General features: G+C 42.6%; 2 protein-coding genes across 2 annotated transcripts; both read right to left on the bottom strand.

Moving 5' to 3' along the window:
- Positions 1-273: 273 nt before the first annotated feature.
- entpd5b (ectonucleoside triphosphate diphosphohydrolase 5b) lies at positions 274-7,021 on the bottom strand. Its single transcript, XM_083689016.1, has 14 exons — positions 6,994-7,021; positions 6,498-6,748; positions 6,127-6,206; positions 5,526-5,669; positions 5,002-5,077; positions 4,403-4,438; positions 3,754-3,842; positions 3,577-3,656; positions 2,295-2,356; positions 1,979-2,080; positions 1,478-1,621; positions 1,090-1,146; positions 686-801; positions 274-375 (listed from the first exon to the last, which is right to left on the bottom strand). The coding sequence occupies exons 2-14, from the start codon at positions 6,727-6,729 to the stop codon at positions 292-294; spliced, it is 1,302 nt and encodes a 433-aa protein (XP_083545142.1). The 5' UTR covers positions 6,730-6,748; positions 6,994-7,021; the 3' UTR covers positions 274-291.
- Positions 7,022-9,392: 2,371 nt separating this feature from the next.
- Positions 9,393-16,494, bottom strand: LOC310817682 (methylmalonate-semialdehyde/malonate-semialdehyde dehydrogenase [acylating], mitochondrial-like). Its single transcript, XM_083688341.1, has 12 exons — positions 16,372-16,494; positions 14,822-14,863; positions 14,612-14,686; positions 13,986-14,147; positions 13,576-13,654; positions 13,115-13,417; positions 12,672-12,793; positions 12,299-12,488; positions 11,948-12,129; positions 10,886-11,065; positions 10,361-10,459; positions 9,393-10,219 (listed from the first exon to the last, which is right to left on the bottom strand). Exons 1-12 carry the CDS (start codon positions 16,408-16,410, stop codon positions 10,115-10,117), a joined length of 1,578 nt encoding a protein of 525 aa, XP_083544467.1. The 5' UTR covers positions 16,411-16,494; the 3' UTR covers positions 9,393-10,114.
- Positions 16,495-20,063: the final 3,569 nt, after the last annotated feature.

Here is a 20,063-nt window from a genome sequence, read left to right as displayed (position 1 = left end):
TAAGTCTTAAATGAGACAAAATTGTTATCAACACAATTAAAATCTTAAGAAATACTAAGGCAAAAGAAAAGAAATACAGTTGTCTGTTGTCAAAGTGGCCAGTAATTTTTGAAAGACATCCAAGACCCTAATATTTCTTAGCTACACGCCCCAAGAAATATTTCAACACATGCTCCCTAGAGTAGCCAAATAAGGTGGTAGTGGTGATTTGTCTGTACATTTCTTGTTAAGCACCGACTGTCAGTGGTTTTTCCTTCTCCCTGTGTCCTCTCACCACCTGGCTCTGCTTTCTCAGTGGATCTTCAGGTTCTGGAAGTGGTTGAATGTGGCGCCTAAAGCCCAGCTGGTCTCCACGTTGTTCACCTTCTTAGTCAGCTAGTACGAGAGAGCGCGACACAGACACACACACACACAAATCACTCTTTATGCCTTTTGTATTTATTTGAATAAAAAAGGTAACTAATCTTGTGTCTGGCCGTTTCTTCTAACTGTACAATGTTACCATTACGTAGCTAATTCTAACCAAAATTATTTTGACATTGATTTTGTGCACAACACTTAAAAGTCACCTAAAAGCAATATTGTAGCCATATTAGTGTTATGCTAACCTTTCATATAGTACTGTATATCACATCACCCTCACCGGAGCAGAGCTACAGCATGTCATAGTGAACACCAGTCTCACCTGTAGTACTGTGTTCTCGTTGAAGCCAAAGCCATCCTTCAGCAGGCAGGTGATGTAGGTCATGTCCATGCACAGGAAGGGGCTGAGGGGTCGGTACTTAGACATCTTGTTGCACACTAAGAAACAAGAGAAATCATGGCCCTGTCAGAATAGGTAATGTTAATTGTCTAAGTTAAAGCAGCATTCACAAATCCAACCTTCTCAGATACTGGTATGTGATTCCCTGAAGTTAGGAATGAAGGGAGGATGCACTTTTGTATTTCATATTTTCAGATCAGTACACATGAAGAAGGGAAGAGACTCGTGGCTATTGAGATGCAGCCCGTGTCTCAAGAACACAGGGCAGCAAGTGGATGGCAGTAATGATGCATGGCCATGCCCCTCATGACTCGGGCCTGCCTCACCCTCTTTAGCTCTCTTCTTGAAGTCTCTGACCTCCAGCATGCCCCCTCGAGCCCCGTCTGAAACAGGACCAAATCAGGGTCATTTGCCTTTCATCAAAAACACTGTCATCACTCAGCATCATTCATTATAATGAGAGCAGGTCTACAAGCACATTTTCATCATACTAATAATAGAGCCGGTGCCCTTTCCCATCAGTCTCAGCAACCAGAGCCGTTTTTCTAATAACTACACACCTATAGCTCATCATACCACTGAGTCAGGCAGTGATGACTCATATTTCCTTGCCCAGAATGAGAACACATCTCATTCAAGGTCTGTGTAATTATACGAGGTGTGTGTGTGTGTGTGTGTGTGTGTGTGTGTGTGTGTGTGTGTCTTATCTCTTACCAATAAGGCCTGAGTCCACGGCTCTATCAAAGTAATAAGAGAAAGCGTAGAAGACACTGCTGTCTTTGAGCTCAAAGGGATGGTGCACAATCCCCTTCACGACCTTGAGTACCTCCTGGTAGCAGAGTTTGTACCCTGCGTAACCTAGGGTGAAACCAGAGAGAGGGTATTATAAATGACCCATGGGAGATGTCCTGAAGATTTGCATGATTTATTTATTTATTTTTAAATCACAGGCTGAATCCATATCCTATGCATTCAAACTTGTGGCAATATCTCTCGTTGAGATCAATGCAATGACTTACAAGAGGATGCAAGTTTTGCAAGGCAAGCTGATCTCATGTTAGATTTAGACCCTCACTGAAATCTTAAATGTTGCTTTAGCAAGCAAAACTAGCTCCTTGTTCTACAGTGGAAACAGCAGGTAGGTTTCTCACTACAGAGATACTGTATATTATTTATATATACACATGATCTATATTCTATTTTTATGGGTCTCACCATCTGGAATCCCACTGACTGTGTAGGTGAGCCCTCCAAAGCTCCACTCCTCCCTGAATTTCTTGGGTAGGCAGGAGCTTTTGAAGACCCTCCATTCCAATCCTGTGAAACAGAACAGATCAGAGAACGGCCTCTTTAATGTTGTTCATCGGCTGGGGAGACCACACACCTGGTCTTAAATACTCACTCCCTCAACCAGACTTCAACTTAAGATGCAAGACAAGGACTTGTAATCATCCTTAGTATTATCATTGCTAAAACCTTAAAATCTAACTATCCTATATCCAATTCTGAAGATGCACTTAATTTGGTGTACCTTCTGCCCCCAAAGCTCCCAGGGTTGCCAGTCGTCCGGCCATCAGCCCATTTCCCAGGTAGCTGAGGGAAGTCACAGTTACAACTTACAAAGTCACCTCAGATGACACTTAGGCATTCAGCATCATCTCTGAAGAGGGGAGGCTGGTGGAGGTAGAAATCAGAGGACAGGCTCATTCCATTCCATGCATTACAATGAACCCGTCCTCTGATTTCTGCCTCCCTGACTGAAGTAGGCCACACAAACCCATAAGTCTAAATCCTAATGACTAAACAAACAGATGATGTTCTCATGATGAAAACCTTCCAGTGAAGACTTTCTTGTTGTTCCACTGAAAATAGCTGTGATAACTAGGCCAACGCTCCAAACACTGGTCTCATTTGGAGTCCAAGTGTAACACCACTTGGTTTATTTTGGAGCCAATTAAAACGCTGTACATGGAAGAGGTTACGCAGTATTTGGGTCATATTCAATTACTCTAAAACAAGTTAATAACAACGACCTAGACCAGGAGTGTCAAAGTGGAAACTGGCCTGTCAGCTTTGAAGTGGGAAGATAGCAATTAATCAGACATTGCTTGTATGATGTCTTTCCTTTTATTGCTTGTATGACGTCTTTCCTCTATTTTATGTATTCCTTTTTTTTTTTTTATCCCTTCCACTCACTCTAGATTGGAGGACATGAACAACAACAAAAAAAAGTTGGACTCCTACTTACAGTTATTTATTGTTCTTGGTAAGGTACATTTAAATTATTATTATTATTATTGCTTATAATGGACTTCCAAGTATATTTGTTAATTCGTTATTAATTCTAATTTTTAGTTCCATCCTTCAGATGCCTACAGATGAACCCATGTTGAAAATAAGGCATTAGTCTGAGTTTGAGTAGGCTACTGTAACAATGTAATATTGAGCTCTGTGAAAATGAGCCATTGAGTGTAGGCTGAGTATAGGCTACTGTAATATCGAACATTGTATATGAGGTGCTGGTGAGCACAGCAGTGGACATTCGTTTACTTTTACCAACAAATGTGTTACTTCTTTCTGCCTGTGTGAGGTTGCATTTGGTCCAATACAGCCCGCGACCAAAGCTAGTTTGACCCCCCCCCCCCGACCTAGACAGTCAAATGTGATTCTCTTCCTTTTTTAGCATTTCAGTCTCTTGTGATTAATATCAATGTAGCCACTAACCACAGTGGAATTAGATCTCGCAGGAATGTCAACACTGCAGCAGTCTATTATGGTGAACTGTGTGTACTTCTTGTGAACAGCTTAGTTACCTGTGAGTGTATAATTGATATGTCGAGTTGAACATGTCAAATCTGGCAATGCAGTCAGCAGGAGCACTTTCAATGGTTTTCTGTGCAGGAAAAGCAGTCAAAGAAGTTATCATTCTAGGCAAACATATACGCACTGTATAAACACAATGTCCAGTGCAGAGACTTCAGGATACTAACTCTGGAGTGTGGAAGGAAACTGATTTGAGTTGATCCTCCACCCAAATCCAAGATCCCCACCGTCTTCTTGGTCTGGGCATAGAGGTGACCTAAAAAAACATTTCACATTTCAACTAACATTATCAAGAGCTTTCACTCTGAAGATAAAAAATCAGTCACACTTTAGATGCTATCTTCAAAAGGATGATTTGGCACAGGCACTGTAACCTGGTGTGTGAAATCATGCTGTGGAAACTGATAAAGATCACAGGAGCCTCTTTGAGGAATGCAATCCTCTTCAGTTCCACTGTGGCTGCTGTACAAATCCAGGTTATCTCCTAAGGAGCAGGGGTTTATGAAATGATACCATAGCGATTTCAGCTGTTATCATGATGCTAGTGTACATACACTACCTGACCCCACAACCATGGCACACATATCTAAATAGAATCTAGACAAAAGTGCATAGTAACTGGGAAAAATGGACAGTTCACTAACCAACATACAAACCATTTGTTTCTGTCCTGTACCGGAAGAAGGAAAGACACACCTTCTATGAGTTGATTCATGCTCCACTGTGCTAGCCAGGGTTTCAGCTCAGGAAATTACCACCTACATGAAAATGTGTTGGACTGTTTTCATAATATGCCAAAAGGGTTACATGCCTCACCTGTCAAAAAATTCACAGTTACCCAGGCCAGGATTCCTACATAAAACAAAAAATTAAGAGCAGAAATACGAAAGAGTCATTTAAGTGGAATTGGTATACATACATTTTTTCAACGATGACTCACAGTAGATTATAGGTAGTGCAGTGTTTGTCATACATAGTCCGCAGCGAACCCATAACAAGCTTACATGCATAAATACTAGTTTAAGTGTGCGCGGGTGTGTGTGTGTTTGTGTATGCGAGAGAGAGAGCGTGCTTTATGAGAGACAGGGGTGGAAATGCTGACAAATCAATTACACTGTCAAATTCCATTCACCTCATGATTACACCTTTCTCAGTTGTAACCAAAACAGCAGCCAAAAACAACTTTGCTTTTTCCTAGAGCGTCATCACAACAGATCGAGATAATCTGTCAGTAATTTCGAAAAATGGTTCCAGAAAACCGATACCACTCCAATGGGGGAAAAAAACAACTGCTTAGCAAGCTAAAGCGGGGAGACGGACTGATGCCACCAAGAGAGTTGTGCTGAAACATCATGAGAGATCAGAGATCTCTGATAAATGGTTTTGTCTGAGCCATGGGGGGGGGCAGATGTTACCTTCGTTGGTACCGTTCATTATGCTGACGCTGTCGTCTGGCACCAAGAAGGGAGATTCATCAAACACGTCCTGAACCTGGGGGAGGGGTGTGGAACCAAAAATGACACAATAGGACCGAATGTATCATTATCTCCTCCAGTGGTCCCATGCCCTACTAAAGCAGTGTCCTACACCAGAGGTGCCCTATTCTCCTACACATTTCCCCCAATAGCACAATAAGCAGTGCCTTACCCTACTAAAAGGGCTCTCCATGCACCCTATTCCCTTAGATCATTAAGCAATACCCTGTAAGTGTCCTACCTTATCTAGAAGTGCCTCTGGCCCTCTACTAGAGTTTAATCCATACCACAATTCTCTAACCTCACTAAGAAGTGCCAAACACTATTGAAAGTGCTCTCTATGAACAAGCAGTTTCCTAAACAGCCCTCACATCTGGAAGTGCCCCAGCTCAATTGGAAATGCTCTATCCACTAGATAAGTGCCTTATCTCCTACAGATGTTATCTCCCTAAGCAGTACCCTACCTGGTTCAGCAGAGCCTGTGCTTTCTCTGGAGGCAGCAGCCTTAGTCCAGCTGTGGCTCTGAGGACCAACGGGGTTCTCTTCCACTCCAGACGTGGGACCGTCTTCTTAACCACCTTCAACAGCATCCTCACTGTGTGCCCACCCTGGGGTGATGAAGACGTAGCCAAAACTGTTAATTTTTTATTATTTTTTTCCCATGGAATACATGACAGGAAAATTGGATAGCAGCACTTTCATACACCGCAAAAACCCTTGAGGACTGGTGTGTAGGATGCAGCTGTCTAATCTTCCTTTTAGCTTTTGGAGGGAAAACTATTGTCACTGAAATTTAATCCCAGGATTAGACACCGACACCCGGTTCCTTACAGAAGTAGCATTGGTTGTGCTGGCACACAGCATATTTCTGCAGACACAGTCTATCTAACTAACATTTTTTGGTCATATTGTGATAATTCAATCGCTGAATCAAATCCATGTGGTTTGAGTTCAGGTGAATAAAACAATTGTATGTACAATTGTATGTATTAACCCATTCAGTGCATCTATGTTGTAACAAAACATGCAATTTAATGAACCAACAATAAAAGCCAAAGAATTTACCATTTCAGGCATGTCAGCATATGCTGATAAACCAGGCTTTATGGAATGGAACATCTCGTTATCCAAAACAGGCAACTCATCTGAAACATAACAGGTGTGCACAAAACATCAAAAACAATGTCCAAATCTACGTTGAGGACAAAATCTGTTTTGAGCAATATGCCTTTCATCTACAATGTGCACTGATCATTCTTGATCACTCTTTTGTAATGTTTTCAATTTGTTATTTTTACATCACAATACTTGCATATGCCTTCACATAAAGTTACATAAACATTTCATTGTACAACCACCTCATCTCCCTCACCCCATATTCTGTGCACAGTACATGTTTTGAGTGGGGGAACAGACAGAGTTCAGTGCAACCTCACCAGCATCTTTCTGTATAAAGGTGTAGACGTGGATGCGTGTCCCTGTGCTCCCAGCATCAAACATCACCCCGTAGAAGATACGACTAGAGTTGGCCGGCCGGCTAAAGCTGGGGAGGATCATGTTCCCCAAGCTGGCTGTGAAGTCCAGTCCAGAGCCCTTCACCTCAGCGTGGGTTAGCCCCGCCAGCGCCAGCAGGACCAGCACAGAGAGGAAAGGAGTCTGAAGAGTCATCTTCACTCTGGAGAATGAGCTGGCAAAAAAGAGTCTCTCTCTCTGATGGATAGGAACAAAGGAAGATTAAGTCTGCTGAACACCTGGGTATATTAATGTACTAAACTAATGAGTGAGAGTAGACTACAGCAGTTGTTTATAGACGAGAGGAGAGATTAAAAGGATGTACAGTACCACAGCTCCTAAGAACGCGAGATGATAGACAATCGCAAGAAGAGGCAACAAGCAACAGAAGCAAACAAACCATCACATGCAGTTATGTACCTTGACCACACCCTAAATTAGCCATGCACCAACCGGAGGAGAATATCCTTATCACTTGTAATCTCTTTCACAGCAACAAGGGTTCTGAAGAACAGGGACAGTAACAAAACCACCTTTTAAAACCACAGAAATCAAGCAACATTAAACAGTCTAATTCCTGTACATTCACTCACGTCACACAAAGACTGCCCTGTTGTTTTGCAAAGTAAATGCCCAAACCCATCTATCATATGTATGAAAAACCCAGTGATCAATTCATCAACATGCTGCTCCATTTTAGCAAGGTACTGTTAGGCAAATGCACGGCACATAATCCAATAACAACAACACAGCATATTTCTGGAAAACCCGTTGCCAAACTACCACATCAGTGAGAAGTGTGAGTATGTGAGTTGTTGGCCTATCCTGCTGCTCCAATGGGATGTGTGTCCCTAATGAACACTGGCAGGGACATTGTATCACTGGACTCTTATACTATATGTCTCTCTCTGCTCATATTTCTAGGGATTCATTCAATTCAAGTACACTACTGCAAACAATTTCAACTGTTGTGACACAACTTAAAAAGTAAACTCAGTCGTTAAGTGGCGCTAGCTAGCATAGCTTGACTATTCTTGTTATCACACACAACTTACCATTTGACAGCTAGCTAGCTAGTACTTTAGCAAACTATTCTTTCGCAGTGAATTGTTCAAATAAACTAACCGTGCAAAATGTATCAACATTTACAAACTATATAGACATTTTGATTTGAGAAAAATACGTTGTCACAGACGTAGGGATTCATATTAAGTGACATGTTAGAGAATGTCAGCAGCCGAGCATGCTTGACATGTTATCACAGCTGAACGGCATACGTCATCAATGTTCTGACAAACGTCAACAAACGTGGCCTGGGTGGAACGTGGCCACTGAACGAAACACTCATTTGGATACAGAGATACAATGTTGTTTCAATAGCCCACATTAGGGCAATCAATCCTGACTATGCAAATATGAGCGTTATGTTCTGACAAAGAACATGCTGAAAAAACAAAAAGAAACAGCCCACAAGACCAATTCTCAGCATGTGCAATGCAGTCAAGCGGACCCTGTAATCATTTTTGTGCCAGTAGAGGCATTTTTCTAATGCTAGGATTTGCAACAAGTCTGTTGGTCTGTCTGTCTGTCAACACAGAGGAATTCCCTCAACAGCGAAATGCCAGGCATTACTGCATTCACTGTTATATTACAGTGCCATAAAAGCCTGTGGGAGATTGTGAGGATTGTTTGAATAGATCTTCATAATCCAAAAGTTTGACACTCTGCCTAGATAGTGTGTGTGTGTGTGTGTGTGTGTGTGTGTGTGTGTGTGTGTGTGTGTGTGTGTGTGTGTGTGTGCATGCAGAGGAATTGAGGAGGGGGGGGTGTTGTGCGGTTGAGCATGTGCCTCTCATAAATCAATTACTCCAGGTGCCCACTCATATGATATCATTCATAAATAGCCTACATCAATATTAAAAACAATTCTCATGAAAACAGAAACATGAGTCAGTCAACAACCACAACAGGTATCAGATCCTGCACATGTTGGAACAGGCCAGCCTGGTGTCTATTGGTTGCTGACTCAAAGAGTGATGTGTTTTTATTACTTTTTAATTAAGACTTCAATATTGAACCCACACATTTTAAGAGCACACAACAGATTACGGCCTGATGCACTTGTTGCTCACCATAATTGTTATCACCAGTAATAAAAAATGTCTAACCTTGCACTGTTCTCATCTACCTTTGCAGGTCTTAAAACTATTGCCATTCTTTGTTGGCAAAATTGCTGGCATAGCCAATGTTAATCTCTCTGCTCTGTTTTGTCATAAAACAAACATGTATTGTCAATCAATTTAACTCTGATGATAGTACTTCAGCAAGTGTGATAGGCACGAGTGTGAGATCCAAATCACCTCTGCTACTCAAACAACCGCAAAGTAGTTTGCCAGGGCTTGTGCCAAAGTGGCCAGTTTTATTCTGTTGGCTATAATTAAGAACTTCAGGAACCCCAAAGCCCAACATATCCCCACAGGTTGGCTCTAAAGGTGTCTGACTCAAATATACCAACATTTGCAACTATTCTGAGAAACATTCTCCCTAAGGATTATGACCAGATTATTAACATGATGGCAGTCTCATGTACTCATCACTCTCCATGCATAGAGTGCATCTGAAACAACTAATTTCAACTAAGGAACAATACAGATGCATACCTCTCCTTCAGTCTCACCCATACAAGATTGGGTTTGCAATGCATCCAGGTTCACAACTGAAAGGAAAACATTAAACTTGCATTGCTTAGAGCACAAATCCACAACATTATTTATAGTGACCAACACCCTGATGAGGTATACACAGTGAGGAAGTAAGCATCAGTATTAATGTAAATCTTTATTCCATGTAAAACAATACCTTTACATCATGCATGGTCATGAGGACAGAGCGTATCGTTGCGACACTACATTACAAATTGGATCCACACACACACAGACACACACACACACACACTAACAGACTGGTTCAGCACATTTGCATGTGTAAACAAATGAAAACATAATTGTACTGGAGTGATAATAACAATGAATGCATCTCAATACTACAGTGGCTTCCTTGCTACATCTGCTCTGATTTTATAATACAGTTGAAAGCAATATGGCAGAAGCCCTGATTTCACAGACAGGGAACACTCATGGTGGGAGAGCTCACAGACACGGTCACCCACTGCATAATTTATTGTCCATTCTTTCCATGGCTATTCACAGAGACAGTATGTAGCTAATACTGTCTGACTGACTAGAATGGTTGTACAACAGTATGTTTCAGGTGAGACTTTTCATCATGGGAAGCATTAGCTACTAGGTGAAACTCAAAACTAAAATAAATTGCTAAAATACACTCTGTATAAAACATTTTCAAGACTGCAACTTGGATAGTTTGTTTGTACCATTTGCTTCCCTCTTCATAAGTGTTACGATGGATAGATAGATCCCCGAGGAGAAATGAAGACGTTACAGCAGCTCACATCACAACAACAACAACAACAAGGCATGTCAGTAGTATGTTGAAGGTTGTGCCAGAGAGAACATGACATTCCTTAGCGTCCCATGGTCGGCATGGTAACAGCTGGGCTCTTCGTGGTGGCATCCTCAGCCTTCCACTGTGATGTCACAGTCTTAATCTGAGTGTAAAACTGGATCCCCTGGAGGGACCGAGAACACAACAGGAAATGGATCAACTTCAATCTTCTAACACCCAAAATGCGACATAAAATACATTTCTCACAACCATTCATTCATTCATTTACTAAATGTTATATTGTGCTGTTGTGTTGTGTGCTTACCTGTTTGCCGTAGAAGTTAGTGTCCCCTCTGAAGGAGTTTCTGGATCCGGTGAAAGAGAACATGGGTAGCGGGACTGGGATGGGCACATTCACTCCAATCTGTACACACAAAAATACCCACATTCAGCCACCACATCATCAACCAAGCGGTTCATTGTTAATCATGGAATTATTTGAGAAATCAAAAAAAGATGGCATCTCATTTCAAAACGATAGTAGCTTCACCCGTGATTCATCTCAGTAAAGCATTAGAAACAGAAATACCTTCAGTGACGACATGCTGTGAATCATCATATACTGCAGTCACCTATGAGTCACATATTTATCTTAAAATGAAGGGGTCCAATGATCATTGCGCATGACTGGTTTTATAAAGATTAAAGATCACATCTGAGAGTGTCATCAAATAGCGACGTTTTCTTTTCATTGTTTTCCAGTCGTCGACATCTCGAGCTCCTGCGTGGCTACAACAGGTCACACTGTCTATGGTTTGATATCTTCTCTCCTGTTCCATATTTCACTCACCTGTCCCACGTCCACCTCGTGTGTGTACTTGCGGGCGGTGGCTCCGTTGGTGGTGAAGATGGCCGTTCCGTTGCCGTACGGGTTATTGTTGACCAAGGAGATGGCCTCATCCAGGCTGTCAGCCTCCAGAACAACCAGCACTGGCCCGAAGATCTCCTCCGTGTAACATTTCATCTCCGCCTGGGGAACACACACACACACACACACACACACACACACACACACACACACACACAATGGTCATGTCACAGAAGATACATACCCCCATTCAAATACAGTACAATACAACTTGATCAATATTCCCTGATGAATTAAGTAGCAATCATCATCAAGTTCACACAATCTGCCTTTGAAAGCACACTTGGACAGATTATTTTATTGTGCACAGCTACAGCCCCTTGCTTGCCTGGGTTTCAGACTGTTGCTGCACTCTACCAAGCTACAACAAGTTGCCTAAAGCAAAAAAAAAAAAAAACAGACGACTGACACTCGGGCTGAGCCTCTGGAAAACATGAGGCGGCGGACCGTTGAGAGCTTTGACGGGTGACAGGTGTAACTGCTACCGGGGACAGAAAGAAAAAAAAAACTTAAAAAAAGGCAGAAAGAAAAGTGTTGGACAGGAAACCCTTCGACAGACGACTGTACGAGCGGAAAGCTCACACTCACAAACCTGGAGTATCTGACTGCTCTGATACAGTCTTATTCATCACTCCCATCCATCATTGCAAGATGAGAAACCCAGCACATCCATAGGAGACCACACTGGTCAAGGCATACATTAACCCAGCCGAGGGAAATGGTTAACGACACTTGCCCTCCAGTGTTACAGCAGACACACGTGCACGCATGCACAGACACACACATATCAGTTAAAGTGTCACCATGGTGTATCTCATCTTGAACTGGACCTTGGTCACAGTGGTGATCCTTTGTAGAATATTACATGTGTTACGTGGCCTGACGATTCATAGACCAGGGAAACCTAGGCTTTAGCTCAGCAGGCTAACACAGAACTTAAATCACTCAGGCAACTTGCGTTCAATAACACAAGTGCAGCCTTACCGTAACATTGCCCAGGATGGTGGGGCCTACGAAGTTTCCGTTCTCGTATCCTTTGACGTGGACGTTTCTCCCGTCCAGCAGGAGCGTGGCGCCCTCGTCCACTCCGCTCTGAATCAGCATGTCCACTCTGGCCTTGGCCTCAGGTGAGATCAAAGGCCCTACGTCAGCGCCGGGCTGGTCACCTACAGAACACAGGGGCGGGGGGGGGGGGATACAGTCAGGAGACGATGAAGATGCCCCTCTACTCGGGCTATGAGGCCTACTAGGGCCTATGAGGTAACTGAGCCATGAATCAAAGCATGTCCGATATTGCATGACATGACACAGAAGTCAGGTAAAAGCTGTACGCACCTGCATTGACACGCAGCACTTTGGAGCGCTCCACCAGCTCTGGGAGCCAATCACGAGCCTCGCCTACGAGAATGGCGGTTGAGAGAGCCATACAGCGCTGGCCTGCTGCCCCGAAAGCCGCCCCCACCAGCTGGTTCAGGGTGTTCTCCTTGTTGGCATCAGGCATCACCACTCCGTGGTTCTTCGCTCCCTAAAACCGCAAGGATTAGCCAGGATCATCAATCACCTTGGTGCACTCTGAGTAACATAACTAAGACTGAATATGTTGCTCTTGATATGATTTCTATCCTAATTTAAGATAACTGAATATGTCAATTATGAATATGAAAATATGTCCCTAAAAACTCAAACACGACATTGGTCAGTTCTGTACCATGTTGGACTGTACTCTCTTGCCGTTCTGGGAGCCTCTATTGTAGATGTATTCTCCTGCTTGGTTGGAGCCCACAAAGCTGATGGCCTTGATGGCAGGGTCGTCACAGATGAAGTTCACAGCTAGGAGAGAGGTCCAAGGTCACGATCATTCCACTTATCATCATCATCGTCATCATCATCATCGTCATCATTATTTACTTGGTGCCATAAAGGTATATCATCATGTTATTACCTTGGAAACAAGGCCTGCAAGTTTCCTATATGGAGTTCTATAGCCTACAGCACTTTAAATAATAACTTACACAGACATTGTGCAAACCCCTTTACAATAATGCCTGAGGTATGGTTACTCTTTGAATGATCCCTAGACCATACCGTTTGCCTAATTACACATCCGCCCCCGCACACACGCACGCACGCACGCACACACACACACCTCACCGGCATGCTGGCCGTGGATGATGTTGAGCGTTCCATCAGGCGCCCCAGCATCCTGCAGCAGCTTAGCCAGGAGCATGGTGCATCCTGGGACACGCTCCGAGGGCTTCAGCAGGTACGTATTCCCACACACCATCCCCATGGGAAACATCCACAGAGGAATCATGGCCGGGAAGTTGAAGGGGGCGATGCCGGCACACACCCCGATGGGCAGGCGGTAGGTGTAGGTGTCCATATCCTTGGCGATGGAGGGAAGGGTCTCTCCCAGCATGAGGGAGGTGATGCTGCAGGCGTGCTCAACCACCTCTAGGGGGCAGAGAGGAGCAGAGTGGGGGTGAGATGGGTACAGACAGAGGCAGAAACGTCAAATATAGTACATGTGGAAGAAGGAGGGGAGGGGGGGAGCCAATAGAAGGAGAGGGAGACAAGAGCGCATAGTTGGGACTGGACTGTGTTCTACTCACGCAGTCCTCTGAAGACATCTCCCTCAGCGTCAGCCAGAGTCTTTCCCTGTTCCAGCGTGATCAGCTTGGCCAGCTCTTTCTGAAACCACCGAGAATTAGAAAGACATCCAAATTAAAACACCATCCTCAATAAACATCTCTGTAAATGAAACTGCTATAGAACCCAGGGAGAATAAGAACGTCTAACCAAGCAGTGAGAGCATTATCAAAAGATCTGTATGAGAGACACAGATTATACAGATCTTTGATAATGCTCTTAGTGCTAAAATGCCTAAAATGAGATGGACAATGTGTATGTTGAAAAATGAAGCCATCGACATGCATCAATGTGTGAATGAAGTGTCTTCGAAATTAACATGTGCAGGCACTGCCACATTGACGTTGGTTATAGACCAGGGTCTTTTCCTTACAATGTTTTCCTTGATGAGCAGCTGGTAGCGGAGGAAGATCTGCTGTCTGCTGAGGATGGAGGTCTCAGACCATGAGTGGTAAGCTCTGGAGCAGGAGTTTACAGCTGCAAGCATCTCCTCGTGTGTGGCTTTGGGCACACGGCTCACTACCTCGTTCGTGGCCTGAGAGAGAGAGAAGAGAGCACACTTTGGTTGAAACTACATTCCCTTCGACAGAGTATGAGAAGGTGTAGTGTAGATTTCAGCTGTGCATCAATCATAGTCAATATATTAATGACTTATATTTATGTGGAATGATTTGAAGGTAAGAGTTATGGCAGGCTGGGCGACGGACTGTTTTTGCATTCAACAACCATATATCATTGCTTTGCCAAAGGCAAGAACAAGACAAGTAAGCCTACATTAGAAACAAACTGACACCCAGGAGTTATGAAGGATGCATAAACATGTCATGGTTGAATTGAATTGGCTGTGGAGTATGGGTTCTTATTTCCACTCTTTACCAATCATAAAGATTAAAAATGACAACCACTACGGGACAACCACTAAAGGGGTAGCTACAGTACACTTCTGTAACTCCTATTTGTGCGGGCATTAGTTATGGTTCGGAACGAATTGATACTTACAGGATTATGAATGTCGAGCCATTCCAAGGTCTTGGACTCCACAAATTTGCCGTCGATGAACAGCTTTGTGGTTGGCTGCATGGTTACAGGGGCAAAAGGGGGAAATAACATAATCAGGATAGACAACAGACATGTCAATCAATCAACATGTGTACATGCCATTATTGGATAACATGTAATCTAGAAGTTTGAGAATGTTTGTTTTCTTACCACTGATGATGAATAACACATGCGACCCATCTGAAGAGGGACCTGCAAAGAGAAGACACATTTTCATTGGCAAATCTGAACTTTTGCAAGCAACTGCATGGCATTGTTTAAGTTGACAGACCTGGCTAACTAGTCTAGCCTGTCCCTGTTAGTTTTTCTCCATTGTATGCACACAAAAAATGGAACGATGCACACAAGTCTGAAAACTTGATGATCATGTATCAACAACAAGACTCTGCTGTGTTGGGGGAAAAAATGAAGCAGCATGGAGAACAAAGAGGGAGAGGGAGCCAATGTCTAATGAACCAATGAGCCAATGTCTAATGTCTAATCATGTCTAATGAAATCCGTGCAACTTTGGTTGACCATGTACTCAATCATGGCCTAACAATGACGGAAGCTGGGCAGCGAGTCCAGACGAATTTGAGCTGCTTCACGGTAGCCTCAGTTATCTGGGCATTTAGAGATGAGAATAGGTAAGTAACCAATTCAGTAATCTTCTATACTCTCTACAGGAATTACAGTAATGTAACTTTATGGTTTCTATGGCTATCTACAGTGCTTAGAGAAATGTATAGTGTAATGTTGTTTTGTCTTCCATTTATGAAATATGTGTAGCCTATACTGTATATACTTTTCACAGCCGGTTTCCCCCCGCTGCTTGGCCAGGAAGAACATCGCAGGCGATGTAGATGAGGTCCTCTGGCCTGAACAGGATCGGATGCGGACTGATTTACATGTAGATCTGTTTCACCACATTTTATTTTTTGTGGGCCTATGAAAAACTTTTTTTTTTGCAGCCAGTTCAGTCAGCTGAACATTTTACTGTATTACAGTAACAAATAAATATTTGCTTTGTTACCTTTTTGTATTTGTGCAATGATTTCATCATTACATCCCCAGAAGACAGTCTAAATATTTTCTTACTGTCGTGTTTTTCATTTTACTTATCAGTGCAATTACTGAGTTTTGCCAAAATGGGTAATTTATATATTCTCAGGACTCCAGGACTCAGGACTCAAACAATGTTGCAGTATCAACTATACGTTTACATTATGACTCTGGGAGCTCATTGGATAGACAAATGCGCATTGTATCCTATTCTGATACAATGATTGTCAATGCAATATGTATGATATATTCACAGTATTGTATTACAATATGGCAACAGTCTTTATACAGTCTTTTTGGTGGAAAGAATCAGTTTTGAGAGAGAACAGAGTTGACAAAATGGTTCTCTCTTCAGTTTTGTGTTTAAAGTTGAGAAATTGAGCTATAGTTTCAGGAAACGTGTTTAAACGATTGGGAAAAACTGTAATTATTGATTACAGCTAGTTACCACTGTCTTGAGTGTCAAAGGGGTAGTTAGAATTTAATTTGCAGTCTGTCACAACAAAAACCTTCAAAGTGGAGACTAGGTTAGTTGAACTTCAGCAAACGTGCCTGCAGCTAGCAGGCTTGCTAGTTAGCTAGCTAGCTCGCCACCACACACAAGTTTCAGACAAACACTGCGTCTGCAAAAGCTTCACGAATAACGTTGTGCGCTGTACCTTTTTGTTCCAAAGCGTTCTGACTAGAATCCCTGCCATGGTTGAAACACCTGCGTTTGCGACAAGTAAGTAGCTATTCACTCCTAACCTAGCTGCACCGACCCAGACACCTTAGGACACAAGAGACACTAGTAAGCGTTAAGTCTAAAGGCAGAGGACGCAGAAAGAGCAAAGGATGCGCATTTTATCAGATCTATAAAGACACGCGCGTCACTCTGTCATAGTCATAAAGAGTGCATATGTTTTATATATCAGTGAAAGCAGCATGCCTGATTCCCGTGCGGAGAACAAGTTTCCGCTCAACCTAGGAGGGACAAAAACTTGACAGGCAACCAATCAATTCGCGTATACAAAAACCGCCCCAAAATGTATGAAGCCAATTGGCTGGTCTCTCATCAGTCTAAACCAATAATTGCTGACATTACAATTGTAATCAAGTCTGATACGTGTCTCTCATTGGTTGAATGTGGAGCCCATCATTCTACATTACACAACTGTCTGTGAATGAAGGCTCTTAATTCGGAACATCCTTGCAATATATACATTATTTACATTCTATAGGAAATGCAGTTAAAATCCTCAATGAACTGACTAATTAGTGTAAATGTGCATCATTAAATGACTTAGTTTAAGATAACTTTCCAATGTAACATTTGTTGTGACACTGTTCCCATGGGTTTCACTATTTTTACTGCTTCTCGGTAATAAGCGTGAGGGAAGGAGTGTGACCTAAATTGAACAATGAGGCCCTTTCCGCAGACAGGTGACTGTTTCTATGGAAACAGACACACAGGCAAGATGGCGTTCCTTCACTGGAGTTGCCTGGACGTGGCAAAATGGATAGGGTCCTTGGGTTATCCACATTACACAGTAAGATATGCAAATATGTTATTATACAACTGAGTAAATACGCTACTTCTATTATTTGTAATATGGCCTAGTTCTCACAATACAGTCATTTTCTTTGCTGCCAGGATGCAATGACCTGAATAGCCTACAGTTATTGTAGCCAAAACATTGGTGAAGTAATCGTACACTTTTAAAGTTATGACTGGTTCCAGTGTTCAACTGTCTTTATCCACTTTAGGCATGTTTCACTGAGAACCTCATCACAGGTAAAAAGCTGATTTATGTAAATTGCCACTATCTGCCAAGATTAGGAATCACAGACTTTGAAGATATGAAGGTAAGGAGCTGAGAGGCTTTCAATTTCTAAGCACTTATTTTGGCACTTACAGTATTTAAATTTCAATAGAGGCATTTTGAATGGAAAAGTCTGACTGGAAAGTAAAAGAGGGCCAGACTCTGCATTATTGCCCTGAGAACATGAATGTTTGCATAACTGTTGGTTCTCCAACTCAAGCCAACTTTTCCCTCGTAGTGGTATTTATTTGAAGATGAGGCACTCATCACCCATGACAACACAGAGGATATTTAGATGTCTGGCAATCAAGATTGAATTATACACATTAGCCCAGTCCAGAAACAACGCCTATCCCCGATTCCACTTCACTTCATCAGCAACATAGCTCCACCTTGCCCTGTGGAGGGCTGGGTGGAATGCCCATCCAAACCTTTCAGATCTGCTACTGCTATCTACATTTTACCTCAACTACACAAATCCTTTGGTTGTAGGTGTTAAGTGGGGTTAGACATGTCAATTGGCTCTTGACCAGGATGAAGTAGTGGGCTGGGCCAATGTTACCTTTATCATCCTGATTTAATATATGAGTGCAGTGCTGTACCCCTGGGGATCCATTGTCAAACTGATGTGACCGTTTTGTCAGTTAATATAATAGACATGATAAGATATAGACATGAGATGACCGACTCAATGCCCTCTGCTGTGTGTTGCACCGCCTGCAGGCCATCTCTCAACATGTGCGGGAACTGCTGGGGATCTCGGAGCCTCTGTGGAGCCGCAGCATCGCCAACCCACCTCGGGACAGCATGGGGCTGTTTCTGGAGAAGAAGAGTCGGACGGGAGAATGGGCAGACGCGCTCACCTACACACAATTCCTCAGTGACAGGAAACAGTGAAATCCGATATCACAATGAATAAAAAACCATGACCACTGAAAAATAATAAATGTCATTGTCAGTTAAAAATTAATTGTCGGTTCATAACTATGAGTAAACAGTTTGAGATGATTGTAGTTGTGACAACATTGTAGTGATCAAGGGGAAACAACTGGAGCAGGGCTTAACTACACGGTCTTATTGGCGTCTCCTGTGCCATTCAGATCCAGACCAATATAATAGGCCTATGCTTACACAATGGGAGGCTAGACTACTCTATTGTTCTGTGTCCCAATTCTCCGCCCTTTTACTGAAGCGTGGACTTGTGCACTTCCCACAATGGATAAGGAATGGACTGGTGTAAGAGATATGGTGGGGACTCTCTCAAGCTCATGCTTACACCAATCATATGCTTGGTGGTATAAATCAATGTGGAGGAGTGCACAAGAACACATTGCAGGAAAAGGGTGGTGGAGAATACACAGCATAGGTCTAATAAAGCAACTGTACTCATTCCTGGTCATAGAAGTGAATAGACAGGCTAAATGTTGATCTAAATGTTTTATGATTCAATTGGTGTTCTTTGCTAATGAACAAGATTATGCAACTACTGGTATATTCTCTAAATAATGTTTTGTACTGTGAGGGCTCTTGGAATTCATGGCCTGAGTGACCGCAGATTCAACTGTTCAACACCTCACGCACGAGCTGTTTCTATCGATTTGAAGCGTGCCTACAGTGGCTGAATGAGGCTATTGATCAGGAGTACAGATCTTCAATGTAATTCTGTGGATGAAACCGAACACCTATTATGAAGTGCTGGGGGGAGGGGGGGGGGGCAAAAGCGACATTGGCATTGTTCTAAGGGGAAAAAACCCTGATTCTGCAAGAATCTCCTCTAAGAGCACTGCATTCATATCACAAATGCACATGTAAAATGCTTAGTCAAGAAGCGGCCATCAAAAGTCTGTGGACCTGTACATTACTCCACTGTAGGTGCCAGCATGGAGTGCCAGGACATAGTCTCAGCCAACTTGTACTGTTCTTGCCTTCTCTGATGATGTACTCCTGAATACTGTAATGCAGGAATAGTCATGTGCCCGGCCTGACTACCAGTACATGTCTTGAAAAAATGTATAAGCAGAGGAATTGGCTAATCAAAAATTTATAATATAATGCCACTGCAGGTGCATTATTTTTTAGATTAGATTAGATTCAACTAGATTCAACATTGTGCAGAGTACAAGTACAGAGACAACGAAATGCAGTTAGCGTCTAACCAGATTATTTGTTCTCATTATTGATAATAGCCTATTGTCAATATGAGCCATAGGCCTACGGTACATGTGCATCTTTACAAGTTGTTCTTTCTGAAAGGAAACAATTATCAACCAATCAAAGAGAATGTACATCTGTCACTACTCACTGCATCAAATCATGAAGCTTAATTAGCAGTGGTTAATCATAATAATGTAAGCAGATAACGTATCATTGATTTATATTTTTTAACATTAAGCAATAAAGCTGTAAGACCTGCATTGTCCACCTCCCCCCAAAACAAAACAAAAATGCAGTTGCGTTTAATATAAATTAATTTAGCAGTATATTAGGCTACTGGGTCTGCGAGATCGGCTGGGAGGTATTTCATCTGTCTATGTGGGTAATGCACAAAT

The sequence above is a fragment of the Argentina silus genome (assembly GCF_951799395.1).
Source record: "Argentina silus genome assembly, chromosome: 17".
NCBI classification, from domain to species: Eukaryota; Metazoa; Chordata; class Actinopteri; order Argentiniformes; family Argentinidae; genus Argentina; species Argentina silus.
The sequence above is the reverse complement of the archived record's forward strand: the minus strand, read 5'-3'. Positions and strand labels throughout refer to the sequence as shown.

Excerpts from the sequence above, each read along its gene's own strand:
- entpd5b (XM_083689016.1), bottom strand. The coding sequence starts at position 6,729 with ATGACTCTTCAGACTCCTTTCCTCTCTGTGCTGGTCCTGCTGGCGCTG. Across the intron at positions 5,078-5,525 it reads CACAGGCTCTGCTGAACCAG|GTTCAGGACGTGTTTGATGA; the intron begins GTAGGGTACTGC and ends CCCCTCCCCCAG. Across the intron at positions 3,657-3,753 it reads GTTTCCTTCCACACTCCAGA|AAAACCATTGAAAGTGCTCC; the intron begins GTTAGTATCCTG and ends TTTCCTGCACAG.
- LOC310817682 (XM_083688341.1), bottom strand. The coding sequence starts at position 16,410 with ATGGCAGGGATTCTAGTCAGAACGCTTTGGAACAAAAAG. Across the intron at positions 13,418-13,575 it reads AGATGTCTTCAGAGGACTGC|AGGTGGTTGAGCACGCCTGC; the intron begins GTGAGTAGAACA and ends TCTGCCCCCTAG. Across the intron at positions 12,130-12,298 it reads AGTGCTGCGTGTCAATGCAG|GTGACCAGCCCGGCGCTGAC; the intron begins GTGCGTACAGCT and ends TGTGTTCTGTAG.